The 23,748-nt window shown below is 45.4% G+C and overlaps 1 protein-coding gene and 1 long non-coding RNA gene across 3 annotated transcripts in view; one reads left to right on the top strand and one right to left on the bottom strand.

Moving 5' to 3' along the window:
- Positions 1 to 1,208: 1,208 nt before the first annotated feature.
- Positions 1,209 to 21,901, bottom strand: LOC308643163. The gene is made up of 4 exons (XR_014020714.1): positions 20,594 to 21,901; positions 8,650 to 8,794; positions 3,234 to 7,217; positions 1,209 to 1,666 (listed from the first exon to the last, which is right to left on the bottom strand). It is a non-coding gene; the product is annotated as an uncharacterized lncRNA (long non-coding RNA).
- TMEM233 (transmembrane protein 233) overlaps positions 2,139 to 23,748 on the top strand; it is a 34,923-nt gene continuing 13,313 nt past the window's right edge. Inside the window, exon 1 of one of the 2 annotated variants that reach the window (XM_081283000.1) lies at positions 2,139 to 2,469. In XM_081283000.1, coding sequence (XP_081139126.1) covers positions 2,209 to 2,469 — 261 coding nt within the window. In that variant the 5' untranslated portion in view covers positions 2,139 to 2,208. The remainder of the gene's footprint in view (positions 2,470 to 23,748) is intronic. The other variant, XM_081282999.1, reaches the window with a different exon arrangement.

Raw genomic sequence — 23,748 nt, 5'->3', positions numbered from 1 at the left:
GCAGCAAAGAGGGAGCCGTGACAAGCAGGTTCTTATGGAACAGATGCGGTTTGAGGTGCTTAAGGGGATCTCTAAGCCAAGGATCCAGGACTGTAGTGGAGACAGTACAAGTACTTAAGAAATCATCCAGTTGCATCAGAATTGCCAGACAGGGGAGGTGGGAGTTCCTAGAAATATGGATTTCTCAGGCATTAAAAATTACAGAATTTCCTTTTTTGGAAATTCTAATTCAAGCTAGGTCTTTCCCAAGTCCTGAAAATCATTTTTTTTTCAACATTCCAAGTAGGTCTTGGCCCACTTGAGTTAGGCCTACAGGAATTTGTCAATATTCCCAGATCCTTCTGGACCACTTATTCAAGAACTATTTCCTGCATCCTTAATGTGGACCTGGATAATTCTTTTTTTTAACATTTTATTTTTTTTTATTTTTATTTTTTTTTAGTTTTCGGCGGACACAACATCTTTGTTTGTATGTGGTGCTGAGGATCGAACCCGGGCTGCACGCATGCCAGGCGAGCGCGTTACCACTGAGCCACATCCCCAGCCCCATCAGGATAATTCTTAAATGCTGAAGATGCAACTCTGAACAGGTTAGAGAGCTTACAGTCTAGAGAAAGAAAGTGAATGAGTTAGTTAAAAAAAAAAATCACTACTGTGATACATGCCAAGAAAAAAAAATACAACCTAGTAAGATATAGAATAATTATGGGACCAATTTATCTATGTGCTAGATAAATCCAAAGACTTCTCTTTGAGGAAGTGACATCTGAACTGACCATTGAGAAATAAGAAGGGAGAAGCCATGTGACAGTTGTCAGGAGGAACAGCATTCCTGAGAGAGGGATCAGCCAATGCTAAGGCTGAAGCTAATCTTTTGGTTTATCCCAACTTGATTAACCAACCAAAATAGGGGAGAGGGCATGACAGAGAAGGTACTCTTTCACCTTTGAGTGGTCCTCCAGAAAGCTCTGTCAAGCATATACATTGTACCAGGCACTTGGTGACACAAACATGAGTAAGATGTTCCCCTCTCTCAGGGAGCTTGCCTTCCAGTTAAGGAGACAGATTACCAAATAAGTATGACCCCATGAGACAAGAGGGAACATCTCAGAAAATCAGTTCACGTTCTGCGAAAGTCAAGCAGATGATTAATACTTTTGAGTCTGATGATGTAAGCAATTGTTTTTGAGACTGTGGATGACAAATTATGCTCATTTTTATTTTCCTGCCAACTCAGAATATCTGAATATCAGGTGGAATATTTGCAACAGTGAATATTGGGTTTGAGATACTATAATCAACAATATTTGGGAGAAATATCACCCTAATAATAGCTAACATTTATGAAGCACAAAAATTTGTCTGGCTTAGTACGTAAACTTGAGTCCCTCACAGGGACTATTACTCCCCTTTCTCAGATGAAGAATTCAGGGCCCAGTGAGGTGAAGGGACTTTCCTGATGTCATTCCTCCCCCATGTGACAATTTCCCAGCTTTGTCAGGGTTCAGAGGCTCAGTTCTGGTCACTCATGCATGACTTAGATGCTGATACAATTGCTGTCTTCACCCCAGTTTCCAAAGTGGATCCCTCTCTCTTCTCTCCATCCCAATTATGTATCTGAGTTGTCTACACCAGCTGGATTCCTCTGCATTTCTCTCCAGGGGTCCTATTGGTGAAAAAAGTGGAGAGGAGAAAAATTCTTTGTTTCCACATTTGGGAGAGAGTGGAAGGCTCTGGTACAAGCCTTGAGTGACTCCAGTCTCCTGAGCCCTCTCTGGAGTGCGGGAAGCACGGAAAGCCTGTTATCAAATGGATAGGGTGTGGCTGGTCCCCTCTAAAGTATTCAAACTCAGCTGCTTTGGGGGGGGGGGGGAATGAAGTGGCCATCTTTAACCTTCAGACTATGCAGTTTGAAGTGTAAAGGGACTTCTTGGCTTTCACCTGCCCTGAGTCTCTGGACCTAGTGTGAGTCGGTGCATCAGTCCAGTGGTTTCTGGGTGTGTCCAGAAGTGCAAGGTCTTCCTCTGCCTTTGCTCCATTTCTCAGGGTAACTGGCTCCTTCTCTTCTCCCTCCTTCCCTCCCTCCCTCTTCGTGGGGAGGCTCTTGGCCCAGGTCCCTGAGCTCGGGCAAGTGCAGGGGGAGGATGCAGGAAGGGTGAGATCACATCTCCCTGGAGTCCCGTGCAACCGGCTTTTCAGAGCCTCGCCATGAGCCGGCAGACAGAGCCCCACAAGGAGCAGACAGTGGGCTTCTCCGTCCTCCCTGAGCAGCCGACTTTGCCCATGTCTCAATACGGCCCCAGCTCGGACTTCAAGGAGTCTTTGGACAGTAGTCCCGGGGCCAATGCAGAAGATGAAAAGACGGAGGAGGACATGCCCATGCCCAAGAACTACCTGTGGCTCACCATCGTCTCCTGTTTTTGCCCCGCGTACCCCATTAACATCGTGGCTTTGGTCTTCTCTATCATGGTGAGTGAGTGAGGGCCAGAAGCAGCCCGGGAGGAGAGACCCTCTGGGCTCTTGCGCCTCTCCTGGGAGCCTCTCCTAGGCACCCCCACTTGCTAGCTCTTTGTTGCCCTCACCTCCTCCTCACTTTTCCTGGACTCTTGGGTTGTCCCCCCAACCTTTGGCACCTCCTAGTGGTGCTCAAATCCCTGACCAAGCTCCCCACCCCTAGGCTAACTTTCTGCTTCTTTCCAGGGCCCCGGTGCGTGCGCGCTCTCTCCAACCCGGGGAAGTTCCTCAACTTTGCAGCTTCTCCCAGCCTCCTCCGATATCCCTGGACACTCGCAGGCCTCCCCACCCTACTTTTCTACAGCCCCAACAGCGCGCCACCCTAGCAGGCAACAGTATGCCTGTTCCCTGAGCGCGCAGTCTCCACGTCCCTTTCCTTGCCCCACCGAGGGCTCTGGCATAATCAGTGCCTGTGACGGTCTCTGACTTGCATTTACTCCTTTCCGTCTCCGCTATGAGCAGCGCACCACCTCCACCCCTCTTAGAGGGTCTCGAGGCGATCCCCTCCTTGGCTCTGGTGCAGGGCTGTGGCACAGCCCGCTGTCCCCTGGACCACAGTTTATTTTCGCTTCGCTTCTTCTTCTGTCCAGCACCCTTTCTTTGCTCCTCTCCGGCACCGGCTTTCCACTGCTCCCTAGACTGACTCGAACCTGCTACCTCCCCAGGTCTGTCTTGGAAGCCCCCGCGCCAAACGCGTGCTGCTCTTTTACTATATATACCCCAGCACGTTGTAGTTCCTCTCCATTTGCTGCACTCCGACTCCGCACAACCTATTTCCAGATGCCATTCCATGCTCTGTCCTGCGCCGGGGGCGCTGTGCGAGAAGCACCCGGGACTCCACGCAGGGCGCCGCTCTGCGCGCCCTAGGCGCACCGGACTCCTGGGCTGTGAGCGCTCCTGCCGCTGATGCCTCCAGTCCTCCCTTAAAGAGTCAGCCCTCTTCCAGTCCTCTTCGCCCTCCCGCGCGAACCCCACCAGGAGGGCGACTAGGCTTGTGAGATTCTTGCCTTATTGACTGGAGCAGCTGGCCCGCGGGTGGCGGCGGGGTAAGGTTCGGACCGGCACTGTCCCGGAACAACCCTTGCAGTGGCGCTCCCTCCCCCACCGGCCCACCTCTCCCGCCGAAGGGCCCTTGAACTGCCCGCGGCGGACCTGATTCCGCTCAGTGAAAGTTGCAAGCAACCCAACCCTTCCTCTGCCCGCCAGGTCGGCCCCCACGTGCACCCAATTCACCTCGCTGGCACCCACAGAGTCTCCATTTGCACCCGCAGATTGCCCGTACCCAACTCCCGGTTAGCAGGCTGTCTGCACCAACTTTCAAGTGCACAGTTTCAACTGCGTGCATTCAAATTCCGGTTCCACCGCTTGCTAGTTGGGTTGTATCTGGGAATCGCTGCGTCTCTCCGAACCTCTTTGTAAAACCTGAATAATCAATCATAGCCTGGGGTGGCTGTGAGCATTCATGATATAATTGTAAAGTGCTTGGAACAGTACCTGGCATGGAATCTTTTTAAAATGGCACTTCATGAGACCTGACTCCTGTTAAAAATCAACCCCACCCCGACACACACACACACACACACACACACACACACACACACACACACACCATATTCTATTCTCCCTTCCTTATCGTTTTTGGTCCAAAGCACTTCTGTCCATTTATTTTATTTATTAATATGGTCACTGTCTGTGTCCCCTCATTAGAATATAAGCTCTATGAGGGCAAGGCGTTGGTCTTGTTTGTGGCTGCTTCTTCCCCACCCCAAAAAAAACTTCTGGCACCTTCTGGTAGAGCTTACCAAATATTATGAAAGGAATGCATGCAGGAGGGAAGGGTGTTAATGGATCCTCGTGTCTACTTTGCCCTGGTTTTTCCCCCAAACTGGAGCCTGGAAACCGGAAGCCATCATATCAAGTTCCTTAGGACCAAGCAGCCAACTTCCTTCCTTCCTTCCTCTCCCCCCAAGATCCGCCCTTGGGTTTTATGCAGAGAGGAGCTGGAAGGGATGTAGCAGGCAAATTCTCTATGTGACAGCAGACTGGCTGACGGGGTACTGGTGCCCACCCCCCATCCGGTTTATTAATGAAGCAGCCAATTTGCCCCTTTCCTGTTGCCACTTAGAAATATGCCTAGGAAGGTTTTCCTTTCATTGGCCCCAAATGAGCTAACACAGCAGGTAGTGAGAGGTTGGATACTATTGCTACCACTTTGTGCCCTGGGGGATGACGTTGGTACACACTTTGAATAGAAACCTCTTTTTCTAGCTCCTTCCTTTCCATTCCTTCTTCACTCCCATCCCCCATCTTTTTCCATCGTTTTATTGCAAAAGATCATCTTACTGTCAGAACACAGACCCCAGAGACAGAGGTTGATTGTGGGACACCTTCATACCTTTTGAAAATCTTGGTTCCTTCTCCTCTAGAATGGGAATGTGGACACTGTTTCATATTGAGCAAAACTGTTGTAAGAATGAAACCGAATAAAGCTTGTCACGCCCCCAGCACTGTGCTAGGAATGTGCAATTACTGACAGACAGATGGGTAGATTTGGAATCTGGAGACATCGTATGTCACATATGAAAACAAGCAGAACATCAAACAAGCGAGAACAAACCACCCTCCCTATTTGGAAGGATTTCCCCCATTGAAACAGTACAGATCTGGGCTTGATTCCTTTCTATAAAGATTCCAGATTTATTGTTGTTGGTGGTGGTGGTATTTTTTCCTTTTATGCTAAGCTACCTCTTCAGTCATTTCTTTTTTTAAAAAAAGGTTTATTTTTTAATTGCAGGTAGACACAATACCTTTATTGTATTTCTATGTGGTGCTGAGGATCAAACTCAATGCCTCACGCATGCTAGGCTATACCTCACTATTCCTCTGAGCCACGACCTCAGCCTCTCCCCAGGTCTTTGTATTTATTTATTTGTTTTTTACTTTGAGACCAGGTGTTGTTAAGTTGCTACGGTTGACCTCGAACTTTTAATCCTCCTGCCTCAGCCTCCTGAGTTGCTGGGACTGCAGGCATGTACCATCATGACAGGTTAAAGTTTCTGAAATCTGAGGGACAAAGAAGAAGAGGAAGGGTGTGCAAGGGGAAGGTGACACCCATTTTTGTTGTTGTTGCTAATAACACAGTGCCACAGACTAGGTCATTTATTTGTTAGAAAGAGAAAGGTCGTTATCGTTTAGATCAGGAATATCCTCTTAATGCTTTAGTGTGTTGAAGGCTTGGTGCCCGGTGCAGGAAGGTTCAGAGGTGGGGTTTTGGAGAAGAGATTGGATCATGAGGGCCCTGACCTCATCACCGTATTAATCAATTAGTGGATGAATGATTTGAATGGACTTTTAGGAGGTGATGGAAACTGTAGGAGGTACGACCAAGTTGAAGGAAATAGGTCACTGAGGGCATGTCCTGGGAAAGGTAATTCTGTGTCTTTCCTCTCTCCCTCCCTCCCCCCCCCCCTCTCTCTCTCTCTCTCTCTATTTCTTTTTCCTGCCAGCCAGGAGCTGAGCCACATTCCTCTGCCACACCCTTCTGCCATCATGTTCTGCCTCACCTGAGGCCCAGAGCAACGTAGCCAGGCAACCAGGGACTGAGACCCCGGAAGCTGTGAGCCCAAATAAATGTTTTCTCCTCTGAATAATTCTTCTCAGGTAGTTGTCACAGTGACAAAAAGCTGATTGAACACAGAGGTTTCATTTGGTCCAAGGTCAGAGGGCCACGTCTAGTGATGAGCTAGCTGGCAGAGTCCTGAGGTAGCACAGGGCATCCCAGGACCAGAGACAGGCAGCACTCCAGAGACCTGGACAAAGTGGCTTTACGGCAGACCCTCCCTCTACATAACTCACTTGCTCACTAACCCAATAATCCAGTTATGACGTGAATGGATTAATCCATTCATGAGGACAGAGTCGGAATCACTTCTTCGTGGTCCCAACTGGCCCAACCGCTTAATCCCTCATAATGAAGATTAAGTTTCAGCATGAGTTTTGGAGGGGACACACCATTTCCAAATCACAGCAGTGGTCATCCAATCCCACTGGGTAGACACTTTCCCTAAGGTGTCTTGTGGTGTTCCGTCCTGGCTGTTTTCAAATCTCACTTATCTGTAATCCATGACAAATCTGGGTACAGCAACAGTATGGCTGGGGGTCCTGACTGGAGTGGCACCATTTCTTAGGAAGGCATTTGGAAATGTGGGGGAGCACTTGTGGGGGTGTCACTGATTTGAGACATCTGGCATTTGATGAAAAGAGCCAAAGTGCTAAAACCCTGCAATGCTAGGAATTGAAGAATTGATGCACCCCAAATACCAGTGGTACCCCAATGAAGAAACACCCTAAGAGAATACAAATTGATATAAATGTGGATGGGTGAAATACCGGAGATGGCTCAAGATAACTAGTTCCCAGAATGGTAAAAATAGCCGACAGTCCCCAAGCCATCAATACCTTAATTTATTTCTTAAACCGAGTCTGGGGAGCCTTCAGTAAAATTATGAAGTTGGAGTAGGTGGTGGACAATAAAACTTCATTGAAAAATACACACTGGAGATGAGTGTTCTTCAAGCTGTTGGCCTCTGTGTTCTTCTGTCACCCGATGTGCAGCCATTATGCCGTTATGTCGCAGCAGATCACAGATGAGTCCCCAGATGGCACATCTTGTTGTGTTGGAACGTTGGTGGCTCTAGTATTACCTACAGCAGGAACACAGAAGCCTTTGTTCATCTGTTTGTTGTTATTGCTTGTTTTTTGTTGTTGTTGTTGTATTTTGGGTTCCTTGGTTTGTTTTATACCAGGGACTGAACCCAGGGGCACTTTACCACATCCCCTGCCCTTTTATTTATTTATTTATTTATTTATTTATTTATTTTAAATTTTGGGAAAGGGTCCCACAAAGTTGCTTAGGGCCTTGATAAGTTGCTGAGACTGGCCTCAAACTTGTGATCCTCCTGCCTTGGCCTTCCAAGTCACTGGGATTATAGGCCTGCACCACTGGGCCTGGCTCCTCTATGTATTGAAAGTACATTTAATTTGTACTCAACAGAGGGGGACGTATATCTCAAGAGTACCACTCCCAGTCTATAGTGGACCAGTTGGGACCACTACAGACTGAGGTACTGCTGGCCCATATGGCACTTTCCTGTGAATTTCAATATGGCACACTCCCTCCATGCAGACATAGCTCTGTGCCAGGGCACAGTCTGGTAGGTGGGGCACAGGCTGGCTTTCGGGCTTCTTTTGTCATGCTCCCTCCCATCCTCGGTTATCTCTGTTTATTCCGTCTGAAAAAAAAAACCCATGATTTCTCAATGAGCCCCTCCACTATGGAGAAAGAATACTTGTTCTTTCGACAAATTTATTGAGCACCTATTTTGTGCCAGGCTAGGCTCCAGGCCTTGGTACTCCTTCTGATTCTTCTTTTTCCTTTTTTCTTGAGACCGGACCTTGTTATAATGCCCAGGCTGATCTCAAACTATTGGATTTAAACTTTCCCCCTGTCTCAGTTTTCTAAATAGCTGGGAATACAGGCCTATCTATACCACCGTGCCCGGCTAGGTTTTCTCCTTCTGTCAAGGGGTACACAAACTAGCAAGGTCTCTGCCCTTATAGATATGGAAGAAGTGAGGTCCCAGGCAAGTTTCAAGAATGTTGGCAAATTTAGGGTGAGTTCACTATCTACTGGTTTTGTTACTAGAATTTGCTCCCTGATTCAGAAGACTGCAACTGCGTCCATGGCCAAGGCTTAATTCTCAATGACATCTGAAGCACTGACCACTCTAATTTGGATACAAGATATCCCATGCCTTTTGAATGGGTGGTTTATGAGCCTTCTTTCAGCAGAACCTCTTCTCCTTTTATTTCTATAGAAACTTCCTAGAGACCACCCATTGGGGTTCAAATTCATTTCTGCTGTTGGTTATGTCTGTGGTTCAAAGCATGTGTCTCAGTCTTTCTGGAGTTTGGTTTTTATGTCCTGTAAGACAGGAACCCCCTGGGTTCAATCCCCGGTATAAAACAAACCAACCAACCCCAAATTACAACAAACAATAAGGGGTTGTGATAGGACTTATCCAAGTGCAATTGTGGAGATTAAATTATAAAAGACAAAAGTTTTCAGCTCCCTACCTGGAATACAACTAGGGTTCAAAAAGTATTGATGATGTTGATGATGATGACGATGAAAGTGATGATAGTGGTGGTGATGATAATGATGTAGTGATGATGGTGAAGATGGTGATGGTGGTAGTGGTGGTAGTGGTGAGTGTCTATTCTAGAAATACAAGCCATTAGCTTTTCCAGTGGTAGTTTTTCTGCTTCAATAGTGACTAACAAATTTGATAAAAATAAAATAAAATAAAAACCATGACCACGCCACTGGAATAAATACCTGTTGTCACCTGAAGGTAAATATTAATGCTAAATTGAAAATACACCAAGGAGGACTTACGGTTCAGCGTGGAGTATTGAAAAGAACTATTCTTATTTCTTCGTTCCCTTCTGATACCATTTTAAATTACAGTACGTGAATTTAAAAAGGATACAACACCTAAGGACAAATTAAGTCAGGAGAAGAAATAAGGGAGGTGACAAAATCTTAGAGGCTTGAAAACAGCTGGCTGAGCACTGGCCAATCTTACCGAGTGCTTAACACTGAAACCTAAATCCTGCAGAAAGAACAGCCCATAAGAAGAAAGTGGGTTTTCCCTGCAAAACCTAGAAAGGTTCAGAAATTGGAGGTATGAACTGAAGGTATCGCCTTTGACGGTAGGAAGGAGAGGTAGGGCTGAAGACAGGAGGGGTCCGTGAGAGTCTGTTTAAGATATCGTCAGACAATCAGAGATTGTTGCCAACCCCAAGAAGCAGGCAATGGCTCCTTCCCAACTCTGACAGGAGATGAGGCCGTCTGGTGAGATTGAGGAGGATGATCCTAGACCCAGTCACCGCTGAGGCAGAGTCGAGGTGTCCTGCTGAAGATGGGATTGATGGAAAGTGGGTGTGGAGGAAAAAATGAAGATTTTGCCCACATTTGACTCCCTTCTTCTGGCATCCAGATAGGAGATTGGAGAATTTTCTCTCCAAGGATGTGACCGGTTCAAAAGAAAAAAAAAAAAATAAAAATAAAAAAAAAAAACCTTAGGAGTCTTGCAGAGAAGTGATGGAATCCACACCCTGTCATCCCACAAGATGCCCCGGCACCAACCAGTTCCATCCTTACACGTAAAACTCCCAAGAAGCTTTCCAGTGTCTCCCTTTCATATACGAAGAGACAGCCAGAGACTGTTTAGACACTGAAGAAATTCTTCTGAAAGAAGAGAACTGTGGTTTACAGGTGAAATGAAGTAAAAGAAATAATTCAAGGAATAGAAGAAAAATTCAAGAATAAATGATTAGCCCCTTCAGAGGGACATTTAACCTTGTCATGTCCACAAGACAGAAACAGGTTGGGAAAAAAGTAAAACAATCTGAGAAGCAAAACAGGGTTCTTAGCCATTAAAAAAATGAGGGTGGGATTTTTAAAAAATAGTAGAAGCATTGGAAGTTTTAATATCTAGGGAACTCAAGGAAGTAAATGTCCAAATTCACAAAGATGGAAAATATGGAAGCAACCCAAGTATCCATCAGTGGAGGAGAGGAGAACCAAAATATGATGTTTTCATACAGAGGAATATTATTAGGTTTTTAAAAGGAAAGAAATTCTAGCACACTCTACAACCTGGATGCACCTTGGAGACATTATGTTAAGTAAAGCTAGTCACCAAAGAGCAAATATTATATGTTTATATGATTCCACTCAGATAAAGTACCCAGAGTAGTCAAATCTACAGAGACAGAAAGGAGAAAATAATTCCAAGAAATATAACATTCCAAGAAAGTTCCAGAAAAAGAAAATGGAAGAGAGGAAATTATCAAATCAATAACATGAGAAAAATTCCCCCATGCATGTTCAGATTAAAAAGATCTGGATGAAACAAGATACACAGCAAGACACACAAAGGTGAAATTTCAGATACAAGGACATAATTTCTCTCCAAATAGGGATTCATCAGGCCTTCAGAGTTTGTATCTATAATACTGAACGCTAGAGGATAGCAAGAAAATGACCTCAAAACCCCGAAGGAAAATTATTTCCAACATCTATTCTATACCCATCCAAATAGTCATTCAGGGGAGAAAGAAGAATAAAGACATTTCCAAACATTTAAGATGTCAAAAAAAAAATAAAAATAAAATGTCTCCCAAGCAACTTTTTGGAGGAAGCCTTGGGAACCATGAAGATGGGTTTTCCCCCAAAAGGGGAGAAAATCAAGAAAGAGGAAGACATAGGATCTAGAAAAAGCACCCAACACAGAAAAGAGGCAAAGTTAATACTCCTCAAAACTAGGCAATCCGTCTCATGAACCCTCAGAAGATGGAGCTGATGATGGGTGGATGGTGGAAAGCCACTGTCCCAATCCATCATCTGGCCATGGGCTGGCCTGGGAAACCACAGAGCTGCCCTGAACCTGACCACACCTGCCCGGGAAGACAAGGTTGGTAGTCACGAAGAAAATAAATGCCCACAGGCTGAAAGACAAACCAAACTGGGGGTTCCTTCTGTCTGACCCAGACTCCACCAGGGACAGTTTATCCATCAAAACTGTGTTTCAGGAGGACTTTCCAGAGGGTTTCCCTTTTTTTCCAGTGACCAGGGACAAATTTGGAAATATCAAGTCTTGATCCAATCAACTTGCAGGGCTGGATGCTACCTGTTTGTTGGAGGTGTGAACGCTGAGTACTACGTGTTAGGTCTCTCCAAGGGACTTCTCCCAACCCTCTCTGGTTTCCTGTGATTGCCACCTGAGAAGTGGGGCATTAAGGTTATGGATCCTTGTGATTTGTCTCTTATTACTCTCTGTGCTTGAAGCCCCATAGAGCTTTCAGTGGTTCCAGATGACCAAGACCTTGTCTGAGTGTGTCACCGTGTGAAAGCTCCCTTCCAGAAACCCAGATGTCATAGATCTGCATGTCACCCAAGCAGGCTCTGACTCTTTGGCCACTTTCCTGACTTTCGCCACCACGTGGGAGAGGGTGGCCATGCACCCTTGGTATTTGGGGATCTAGAATGTAAACTGTAGTGGGGATCCTGTCAGTCCTTGATCGTTGGTGATACAGACTAGGTCTATTTCAAGATGTGAATCTGTGTGTTCCTATCAAAGAATTTATATTTTAAATCCCATTTAGATTTACTGATGAAATGCTATAATGGCTGTATTTATTATAACACACAATGGGGGGGATATATGTAAAATAACATTTAAAAAAACTAAGAGTGGCTACTAATGAGTGGTTGTTGGAGCTAGGTTATAGGACACAGGAATTCACTAGATTACCCTGTCTACTTTTAGATACTTTTGAAATTTGCCATAATAAAAGGAAAAGGAGAGATGAATGAAAAAAACTCTCTTCCAAAGTGATTAAACACTACCCAGATAATAATAATAATTAATAGCACATCACATGGTGGAGGTGGGGTTTATCACTAACTAATAAAAAAATTATCTCTGACTTAGAATGCTTGGAATTCCATGATGACCCAAAGTCATCATAGATACCTTTGGATAATCACCAAGGCGAGGCCAGGTAGGATTCGCATCCTAGAACAGCATGTCTCAAGCTGTAATCACTGCGGATCTTATTAAAATACAGACTCCAGGCTAAATTGGAAAGTCATCTCCTCTGTGAAGCCTTTCTTAGTGACCCTCTCTCCTGCGCCCACTCAACTGGGGCCTCACTGGCCCCTGAACAGCTTTCTCTTGGGCTAACTTTACTTCTTGGCATGGGTTTGTGTATGTGAGTCCTGGGGGTAGAGCTCTGTCACCTAGCACAATTCCAGGCACATGGTCAGCAGGTAATGAATGTTTGATGAATGAATAAATGAACAGGCATAATTCTGTTCTATGATTCCCTCCCCTTCTCTAGTAATGGCCTTCATTTCTGCCAGTAACTTTTCTGGAAAATATCCAGGAGACCCAGGACAATGCTGTGGGTGATGGAGAGATTGGCCAAGGCTCAGCTCCCTAGGATAATTTTCCTGGCTGGTCTGGAGCTCACAGATATCCTCACATTCTGGACTAACAGGTCCGTATTTGGAAACTGGCCTTTAGTCTCAGCTTGCTCCTTCAAGACTTGCTATTTGTCCATTCAAAGCTCCTTATCCAGAAAAGTGACACGTTCAGCTCATAAGCTGAACACGCCTGCAATCCTCCGGTTCAGGAAGGTCAAGAGCCAAGCCAGACTTTCCAAAGCAGCGCTTCTCAGACAGCTGGTTCTGCCTGATGTTCATACATCTTCCCAAAGGGGCTGGGGCTGGAGGAGGATGAACTTGAGATGTCCCGGGCTAGTTAAGGGAACCTCTCCTTTGGAGCTTCATGAAGAGTTTGGCCAACAGCTGTGGCTTGTGGCTCTTCAGTGGGGCACGGGACGTTTAGTAAGCAGGTTGCTGGGAATCCTTTGATCATAAGGCTAAGATGCGGCAGATGCTGCACACTTCAGGGAATACTGGTCTTAATGACTCAGTGGATTTCACTGGAATGGGCTGAGAGGTTGATGATGTGGGATTGCTGCAGGGTGCTCCATCCCCAGTGCTCTGTGGACCCACCTTAAAAACACAAAAAAGTGTTCTTAATGGATCTCCCTAGCCAAGCTTTTGTTGATTTCTTCCTCCTTCTCTCTCTCTCTCTCCCTCTCCTTCTCCCTCTCCCTCTCCCTCTCCCTCTCCCTCTCCCTCTCCCTCTCCCTCTCCCTCTCCTTCTCCCTCTCCCTCTCCCTCCCTCCCTCCATCACTCAAATGAAATTCAGGACCTTGACTTGTGTTTCCTTTACCCTTTATGTCACATCTCCTGCTTCATCCATCTGAAGGACACCACCTACCTACCTCTTTCTTTGCATAATTTTATTTGTTCTTTGTTCTGGATTTTCTTACAGAAGTGTGGTATTGCTGTTATGCTTGTTACGTATTTTTCCATGGGTCTCTAAAGCACTTCTGTATGGACACTATTTTCACCTGTGCCTCACAAATCCCAGCAAGGTTTGCAAGAAAGCAGCTCTCACCATTTCCCCATGAGAAAACGGAGGCTCAGACAGGTGACATCAGTGGACGAAATGAAACACCACAGTCCTTGCCTCCGTGCAGTTTACAGTCTAGTTGCTTGAAGCATTATAAAGGGCTGGCTATGATTTGTCCTTTGGTGGGGACATGGCTTTGATGGTCTGAAAGCTTTTTCTTTTAATAGACTTACCCCATCAATAAAGGAGCATCCTATAATACTGTCCATCAAGCCTGGCAGAATGCCTCCCTCCCTTTTGGCTTTTGATTGACAGGCAAAAAAATGATTCTCACTTGTCCTTGAAGATGTTTATAGGGAGGAGAAAGAGCAAAGGCCCAAGATGAGTTAATGATGATCAAGAGGAAATGCACTTGTCATCTGGAAACCCAGTCTCAGAATTCCCAGAAATACCTGTAGGCGCAAAAACTCAGGAGCAAGCAAAAACCTAAACAAGAAATTCTAAAGTCATCTGAAAACTCAGGCTTTATTACTAAAAATATGTACCAAGTGCCCACGAACATCAAGCTACTTGGATGGGAGCCTTCTATCTGGGAGTTTAGACTCTAAAACAGCACTGATCTATATAAAGAAACTTCTTCAATCTGCACAAAAGGACCTCGGGCTGCCCTGAGAGACTGATGTCATTCTACAGGTATGTGTGGAGGGCAGGAGTCGGGGAGAAGGTCAGAGAGAAAGAGACAAATGTAAAGACAGAGAGACAGCAAGACAGAGGCAGATTGATCAGCTTTCACTTGATTCCCAATGGCCAGATATGTCTCAGACATGCAAAGGCAAGAAGAGGAATCGTCATGGCTTTGAAAGAGAAGAGATGGTTTGAATAAAAGGAACGTGTTCTAAAATTAGAGTTTCAGAATGGCAATTCAACAAATCAGAATATTTGGTATACTCACATAGCAAAAATAAATAAATAAATAAATGATAAGTTTAAAAATTTTTTTTTTAGTTGTAGATGGACACAATATCTTAATTAATTAATTAATTAATTTTTATGTGGTGCTAAGAATCGAACCCAGTGCCTCACACGCACCAGGCAAGTGCTCTACCAGTGAGCCACAACCCCAGACCAAGATTTTATTTTTTGAAAGACCAGAAACAAACTTTAGTGCCTATGTAAGATTTGTACAAAAAAAAAACTTTAGCAAGAGGTTAAAATTGAAAATCAGGGTTTGGGGTTGTGGCTCAGCGGTAGAGCACTTGCCTTGCATGTGCGAGACACTGGGTTTGATCCTCAGCACCATATAAAAATAAATAAGTGAAATAAAAGTATTGTGTCCAACTACAACTAAAAATATATATATTTAAAAAAAATGAAAACCATTAATGAAATGGAAAGGCAGAATAGTACATACTAAATGTTCATCCCAGCATTAGTTATAAATTATAAAATGTATTAACATGAAAATATAGTGCCTAGCACCCAGCAACTGCTTAATTGATATTTTTGTTGTCATTATTATAAATATGAAAAATTTGAGATTGATATAACTATTGATTCCAATACAGAAGATTGACTAAATAAAATACAATACATTCTGTGTGTGACGTGGGACATTATTTAAGTTCTAGAATCATACTTTTGAAGAATTCTCATAAGGAGAGTATACTTAAAGGATGCCCCACACCCTTTATTGATTAAAAGTCTCCACACAGACAAGTGTGCATCCTGTAATCCCAACAACTCTGGAGGCTAAGGGAGGAGGATTGCAAGACCCTGTCTCAAAATCAAAAATAAAAATGGCTGGGGGTGTGGCTCAGTGGTAGAGCACCCCCGGGTTCAATTCCCAGTAGCAAAAAAAAAAAAAAAAAAAAAAAAAAAGTATCCTCATACCCTTTTATATGCAAGAAATGAACAGGGGAGGACAGACGGGGTTGGAAATATTCCAAAATGTCTATGGACCATACACAAATTAGCAAGTAAACAAGGTCCCTGTAGAGGAGAGACAAGTACCCAAGTACCGCAAGGAGAATAAAAAGGGGAGTCTGACAGAAGGACCAGTGGAGGCGGATGGCGGAGAGAAGAGGCTCTACTTTGGAAAGAGTGACTTGCAAAGCTGAAGGCTGAGAAGCCCGCCCTGGGAATGTCAGGCAGCAGACAGGGCGTGGGGAAGGGACCACCTTGGGGCTCTCAGCTCCCACTCAGGACCCTCACCACACGCTACCTGAAGCCCCCTCCTGTGAGGGGGAAACAGGGCCATCTTGTGGTTAAAGTGAGAACGCTAGGCGACCCCAGGGGATTGCAAAACCTTGAAAAGAAAGCCCACGGTTTTGAGCATGCGCAGTAGCCCAAGGGTGTGACCTAAAGTTAATTTGTTGCTCATTAACATATAACATAACTTGCAGTTTTCTCCCAATCCATGCATTTTGCGGGGTAGACGAGAGCAGGAAGCAACTTAGGCCTGGGTAGAAGGAAAGTAATTGTATAAAATTCAGCTGTCAATCAAGGTGCCAATCAACCCCAGATCCACCCAGAACTGAAGGGAGAGAACTAGCACAGCCCAATAAAAGTGAGCTTCATGGTGTAGACAGGGCCTTGAACTACTTCGCAGCTTGGCTGACTCTGTTCTTCCAGAGTATTATCTTGCTACTCCCAAAGTGTTACTTTCAAACAAACCTTTTCCTTGCCGGCCAACGTTTTACTCTTGCTCAACTCTTTGCCCAGGGACAAGAACCTGGACTTGGACCCCTGTGACCCTAACCCTTGTGCCAGAAACAGGAAGATTGGTGAAGGAACAGGAAATGCAAAGGCCCCCCCCGGGTAGCAATAAACTTCCAAGCACATGTGCTATCATCCATTTTATCCACTTAAAACGAGTTTGTCTCCCCTAGGAAGGAACCCCAGGGTAGGCCACGTAACTGGAAACTGGGTCCTCTTTCAGCCAGTAAGCTATCCCACAAGAACTCTTAACAGATCTTTCTTCTTGGTCTGAATCTCATCTTTCTGATGTTTTGATTTTCATTTCCCCAATAAGTAACGGTGCAGGGCATCTTTTCATGTGCTTATTGACCGTTTTTATATCATCTTCAAAGAAATGTGCATTAGCCAATTTTTCATTGGGTTATTCTTTATTGTTGGATTATAACAGCTCTTTACATATTCTGGACATGCGAATATCCGATTGGCAAACACGTTGTCCTCTTTTGTGGGTCGTCTGGGTCTTGCTTCTTTCACTGCTTTGCAGACCTTGCTGGAGAGGTCTGGTTTTGTGTCAAGAGTCTTTAGTGAAACATCTCCTCCCATTTTTTGGCTCCCAACGTGAACACTTGGCTGGGGACAGATTCCATTGCAGACACCACGTCAGTTCCAAATCTGAATGGAGTTCAAACTCCAGAGTTTGCATCCTGGTTCTGCTGCTTACCCTAACTTCTCTGAGCCTAGATTCTCCTACTCAGACATTGGGAATATGAATGCCAAACTCTCTGCATTGTTTTCAAAATTAAAGGCTATAAGGCTGGGCTCCCTTACACTCATTATCTCATTGAAGCCTCACACCAGCCCACGAAGTAGGTAGCCTCCTCCCCATGTCACAAAGGAGGAGAGCAGGGTTTCACAGAGATCCCCACAGGGGCTCATTTTCCTTTGAGTCCAGCTATTACCATATTAAAGATCCATATGTCTGCTTTCTAACATTGTCTGCAAGGACATTGGGCATAGTGCAGTTCTTGTGCATGTACACAAATACTGGTGGCAGGCTTGAGAGTAGGACAGTTTCCACTTAAAGGAAATGTTTAGTAACTCTGGCTTAGGAAATGAAGAAGAGCCCACCAATGTTCCCCACCCCACAGGGCCCCAGCCTTATTGCCTCCAAGATGCTTCTCCCTGCCTGAAATCTCCTTTTTTTTTTGTTTGTTTGTTTCATTTTTCTCAAGACTGAGTCTTATTATGTTGCCCACATGGTGTCAAATTTCTAGACTCCAGCCTCAGCCTCCTGAGTGGCTGGGAATTTGGGGCACCCACCCCCATGTGGGGTTTCCATTTTTAATGTGCCTGAATGATAACTAGGCTCCTTTTTGAGGGCTGGGACCTTGTCTGCCCCATTCATACCTGGCTGGTGTCCCCAGCCCTTACAACAGGGCTTAGCAGATAGTAGTGGCTTAATAAATTCTTAATGAATGAATTAATGAATTGGAAAAGTGGTTTACAATGCTTTTGTAGTCTGGGAAATGTCCCACTAGACCTACTGTTTCCCTGCTAATGGCTGAAAATAGACAATGGTTTCTATTTATTGAATGTCAGCCCCATGCCAGGCCCTGGGCCAAGAGCTCTGGGCAGAGTCATTCGCTGTGCCTGGAGATTCCATGAAGTAGGTACTTCTTTGGCCATCCCAGAAACAGCGTCTGAAGCACAGAGAAGGTAGGTAGCTTGCTTTAGATTCCACAAGTAGGTGGCAGAACTGGACACAGCCATGGCACAGGAGCTCAGAGCCCCCACGTTCAATCTCTGTAACACTAACGCCTTCCTGTACTAGACACAAAATCTTCATCTCCAAGGCCAGCGTTAGGTGATGGTCCCCAGACTTCCGTCTCATGGAGGATTCTCCACTCAATAAAACAATCAGAGGCTACAAAGCACTCTTGCCTTTGAGAAACCTAAGAAGTCCTTGTCTGCAAAATTCTCACCGGGAAACAAGTGCATGGTAAAAAATTAGGCCAATCTTCCAAATCTGTAATCAGACTTATTTTTTTGGTAGAGAAAAAAAACCCAATTCAGATAACCAAAAGAATAGAGCAGTTTAGGATCCCAGAAATAGAGCTTCATCTTTTTCTTTTTTTTTTTTTTTTTTTTGGTGGGGGCAGGGGTTACCGGGGATTGAACTCAGGGTCACTCGACCCCTGAGCCACATCCACAGCCCTATTTTGTATTTTATTTAGAGACAGTGTCTCACTGAGTTGCTCAGGGCCTCTCTTTTGCTGAGGATGGATTTGAACTTGCGATCCTCCTGCTTCAGTCTCCTGAGCTGCTGGGATTCATCTATTTGTTCCCTCAAATATTCTTTTTTACCCACCAGCAAATGTCCACATGGCTAGATGTCTGGGCAAAAGCGTTCATAAGGCTGTTTGCAAGTACGCATGATCATAAGCTGGGAAATGAAAACCAGCCTATATGAACTTTTTTCTTTTTCATTAGGAACACACAAGGGAAGGCCCACGTGTCTGACCCTCCATTAGGCACTGGAAATGGAATGATGAGTGTAACAAGGTTGATCCGTGTCTCATGGCGCTCACAGACAGGAGGCAGAGACACTCTGAAGTCAGAAGGCAACTGCATAAAATAACTGTGACTTGCATTAAGAACCACGAGAAAAACAGACTCACAGAAGAGTCAGAGCTACTGACCATGGTCAGGGGACCTGCTTACTGACCATGGTCAGGGGACCTGCTTAAGATGCAGTGGCCTCAGAAGGCTGCCCCGAAGTAGGCAGGTAAACCTAGACAAAGCGGGGGGGGGGGCGGGGGGGGGGCGGGGGGGCTGGCGACAGGCAAGGAGGAGCGCTCCCAAGGAGGCTGGGAAGGCCATGAGCAGTCCTGTGAGTGTCCCGGCGGGTGGATTTACAGCCATCCCCATCCTCCCACCCTGTTCTCATAAGGCAATGTCAGGTATCAAGAACATTCCAGAACAGAGGTGTCACTGGCTGCTGGGGCTTCACAGTTACCTGTCCCAGGTGACCGAAACACACCTTCTGTGTCACACCAAAGGACAAAGGGGTTTAACAGCCCAGCTGAGTTTATATTGTACTTTTTTCTTAACATTGGGAACAGTCAGGGAAGCTCTGGGCTAGGGGGATGGAGAACATAAAACATCCACTTAATACATCATGGCCCTCGTCTTCATCTGTGAGCGTGGGTCAGAATAATGACATCAACAAGAGGCAATGCGCATATTGAGACGTTTTACCAAGTACCGTTCTGAGCTCTTGACTTGCAGTCACTCATTTAATCCAGAAGGACCAGGTGGCTAAGATAAATAAATAACTGATAATTATCTTCCATCAGTAATATTTTGTCTTTGGAAGCCATTTTTTTTTAATTTGGTATCAGGGATTGAACCCAGGGGGTGCTTAACCACAGAGCCACATCCCCAGCCCTTTTAATTTATTTATTTATCTATCTATCTATCTATTTATTTATTTATTTATTTGAGACAGGCTCTCACTAAGTAGCTGAGACTGGCCTTGAACTTGTGATCCTTCTGCCTCAGCCTCTCATGTAGCTGGGGTTCTAGACGTGCACCACTACACGGGGTCACCCTATTTTCTTTATCAGTAGCCAAAATTTTATTAAGGTAGAATGAAGTCAGTTCTCTGGCGCTGGGGCTTCACGTAACGCATCCATTCTAACTCTTAGGCTCTTCCGGATCATATTAAAGTAGCATCTCGTAAAGACTTGGTCAATTCGAGATCCTTTTGCTTAAGTTCATGGCCCCTCTAGCAAGTTGCCTTTGGAAGTAGAGATGTCATTTGCTTCCCCCTCTCTGAGTCTCAGTTTTCTCGTTTGTAAAACGAGGGGTAACACTGCTCTTACCTGCAAGAGGGTTGTTATAAGGATTTGGTTATGGGATGCATCTAAAGTGGTCAGTACAGGACCTGGCACAGAGTAGGTACTCAATAAATGCCAACTCCATATTAATGCAATTACTGATGATAATATAGCTCCCAACTTCTTTTCCAGTGTAACCGGGAGATGAAACTCTCCCTCGTCACCTCTTTCTCTCTCCCTTCCCTCTCCTCCTGCCTCTTTGGCATCTACCTTTCAGTCATGCTGATTTCTTGGGAATTTTCAACAACAACAAAAAATCCTTCCCCACCTCCAGATCATCACACCTGCAGTTCTTCCTGCCAGGCCTTCTCCCCCCAGCTCTTTGCAAGGTCTTCAGGTTTAATCTCCCTGCTCAGCCCCAAAGAGCTCCCCTCCTCCATTTTTCTTAGCTTAATAATATTCCATAATCATGTTTATTGCACACGTACCTTTTTTTTTTTCAGTCTCCACCAGAATGTAAGCACCCTGAGGTCAGGAAGCAGGGTCTGGCACAGAGTGGGGCTCAGTCGTCTTTGAATGAATGAATGTGCATCTGGGACAGTGGTTCTCAACTCTGGATGCCTCTCAGATTGATCTGGGAAATTTTCAACAAAAATTCTTTGGGTCCTACACTCCCCTCCCCCCCCCCACACACACACACACAATCCTGATCCAGTCAGTGTGGAATGGAGCTTGGGCACAAAAATATCTTCAGCGCTCCCTCTTCAGGTGATTCTAAGTGGCAGGCAGGGTCAGAAACCACCAGTCCAAGGGAATATAAAAAGAGTAACTTTGGGGAGTTTCGTCTCCGGTCTACACTGGCAACAACCCCATAGGTGACGCTCTCATCCAGGGTATCACGCGGGATGTAGCAATAGTTCTGCTGTAAAGAGCAGACGAAAGGACAAGTTCTTTCATATTTTCCTGGCTTAGGACAGCGGAGTAGCTTTACCGCCTGGTGTCAGGTGTCAGGACTTCCCGACTTCCCGGAACATCAGACCCCCTGGGGTTCAGCTTCAGCTATCCAACTTGATGGGGCTACTCTGGTCTCTCCTTCTTTGAGGAGCAGATGTCAGGAGCCGCCTGTACTCCAACAGGTAGCCAGGAGTCGCCACCGCAGGGACAGTCACCTTGCTGCTCTCTGCTGAGGCTTGGCCTAGACACAGTCACCTCACTTCTGACTCCTGACCAAGTTTCCTTCTGTGGGTATTTGGGTATCGTGTGTCCATCCAGGGAAGGGGTGTATAAATAAGCTCGAAATAGCTATATGCTGTGACCATGACATCATTAGATTTACTACAGGAGAGAGGACCTGGCCCACTTTCTGTCAGTGTGACCTTCACCAGCTCGTGGCTCCTGACCAAGACCCAGATGCTCCTATTAGGTTTGTGGGTTTATGATGGTGGCCAGGAGTGGGGGGTGGCCAAGAGGCCCTGCAGGGCATTCCTGAGTGCCTTACAAAACGTGTACTGAGAACCCATTTGTTCTATACTCTGATGAATGTTCATTTGCATCTCAGAAGAAAATAAAAACTGGAAAGAAATTAAAAGCCCCTTTTTTTCTAAACATATTTTGCAAGGATGAACAGACACAGCAACCGGCTGCGTGCGTGGCACTCTAAATAACAGCAGGTAGTTTGTGAAATTATGAGATTGACAGCTGAGAAACTCCTGGCAATGTCCAATCACCACATAAGAGACAACGGGCAGCCGGACATGGTGGCGCATACCTGTCATCCCAGCAGCTCAGGAGGCTGAGGCAGGAGGGTGGTGAGTTCAAAGCCAGCCTCAGCAAAAGCGAGGTGCTAAGCAACTCAGTGAGACCCTGTCTCTAAATAAAATACAAAATAGAGCTGGGGGTGTGGCTCAGGGGTCGAGTGCCCCTGAGTTCAATCCCTGCTATCGAGAGAGAGTGGGAGCAAGGGGGCTTCAGAACCAGTGGGGTAGAATGTTATTCATGTTTAGGGAACAAAAACAGAATCCCTGTGTCAGACTGTTAAGACTGAGAAATAAGATTAGGAGAAGAGCTTTACTACGTGCTGTATGTTTCTGAAGCATTTAAGAGCTTTCGTGTTCACCAATTCCATTAGTAGTTTTTAAAAAGAATAAATAAGATCCATATAAAGTTTCTAAAGTCATTTTGAGTCTTTCTAGGTCTTCCTTTCTAGAAAGGAAAAGGACTTTTTGCGTCTAAACTCTTCAGAGAAAGATTTAGAAACCAGGCATTTTCTCTAAAACCCATTTCCACCCCTTCAGTCTGTTGATTCTGCCAAGAAACCCTTTGAAGGCCATTCCAATTGGAAGAGGAAGAGGATGGTGGCTGAGAGTTGGAGGGTAGCTTAGTGGTAGAGCACCCGCCCAGCTTGCCTGAGGTCCTGGGTTCAATTCCCAGCACCACCACCAAAAATAAAAATACAGAAAAAAAAATTACAGTGGACATGTTGTGAAGGAATAAAAGAACTCCTTCTGTTTAGTTCTCCATCCTAAAACCGAGACGTCCAGCCCCAGGAAGTCCTTCAGAATGAAGTCTGAGTGTCCTCAAGTCCTCTGCTCTGGTCTCTCCCCCACAGCCTTCCATCCATCCACCAGATTTCCCTGTGAGCAGCTCCTTCTCCAAGAACCAGAGGAGGACTCGCAGGGAGAGGAGAGTTCACACCCACACTTGATGCTGAAAGAGGCTCCTCAGCTGTTGTTCAAGCCGACAGCAGCCCCTATTCCTGGACTCATTCAAAGTCTCTCTTAGGAGCCCTGGAAAGATGGTTGTTTGCAGAGGAGCGGGTCACATACGAGATACCGGACTGGCAACAAGCGATCAGGGCTTGGACCCAAGTACCCCCCAAGTCAGGTGGTCAGCATGGCTGCCCTGACCTGTATTGAACAACTCCAATGGCCCCGGGCCCCCCTCCCATCCCACCTGAGCTCATGGGCAATGGATGCCTAGTCGATGGAGGTGCCCTTCAACATGGCACAGAAGGGCTGTTCTTCCCACACTGTTGGTCATTGCTGCTGAGAGCATAAAACTGTCTTCTTATTCAAACAGCCAAGAGTTGGCATTGTTTGGGGCAATATAGTGGCATGGAGTCTTATTATATTTTCTTTGGTTGTGGCAACATCAGCCATCATTAGATTATGACTAATCTCTGAACTATGTTTTTTAAGGAAGTATGAAAGAATAATGAGTAGTTTGGAAGAGGCCACATCTTCCTAGTTCTAGATTGAATTATGAGCTCTGGATTCAGGCTTCCTAATATTCTGTGCAGGGACTTGGATTAGGAAGCATCCGGAACAGCTTCTCAAACTTGGGTCCTCAAAGATTTGGATCCAGCCAGGTTATTCTGTTGCACCCCAAAGATCTCAGCTTTTGGATAAGAATAGCACGGGGATTTACGAACTGCTCATATAGTTGTCTAATTGTTTTCAGTCTCTGATTCTGAACAATTCTAGATTGTTGAAAAACCTTTTGTTGTTGTCGAAACATATTCTATAATGATAAAAAGAAAAAACTGTGGTAATAACAAAAAAAAAAAAGAATAGCACGGGGAGTAGCAACTCGGTAAAATGAACATTTGTTGAACGTATACTCTGTGCTGGGTCAGTGCTAAAAC

Source organism: Spermophilus citellus, assembly GCF_964194105.1.
Source record: "Spermophilus citellus genome assembly, chromosome: 3".
NCBI classification, from domain to species: Eukaryota; Metazoa; Chordata; class Mammalia; order Rodentia; family Sciuridae; genus Spermophilus; species Spermophilus citellus.
The sequence above is the reverse complement of the archived record's forward strand: the minus strand, read 5'-3'. Positions and strand labels throughout refer to the sequence as shown.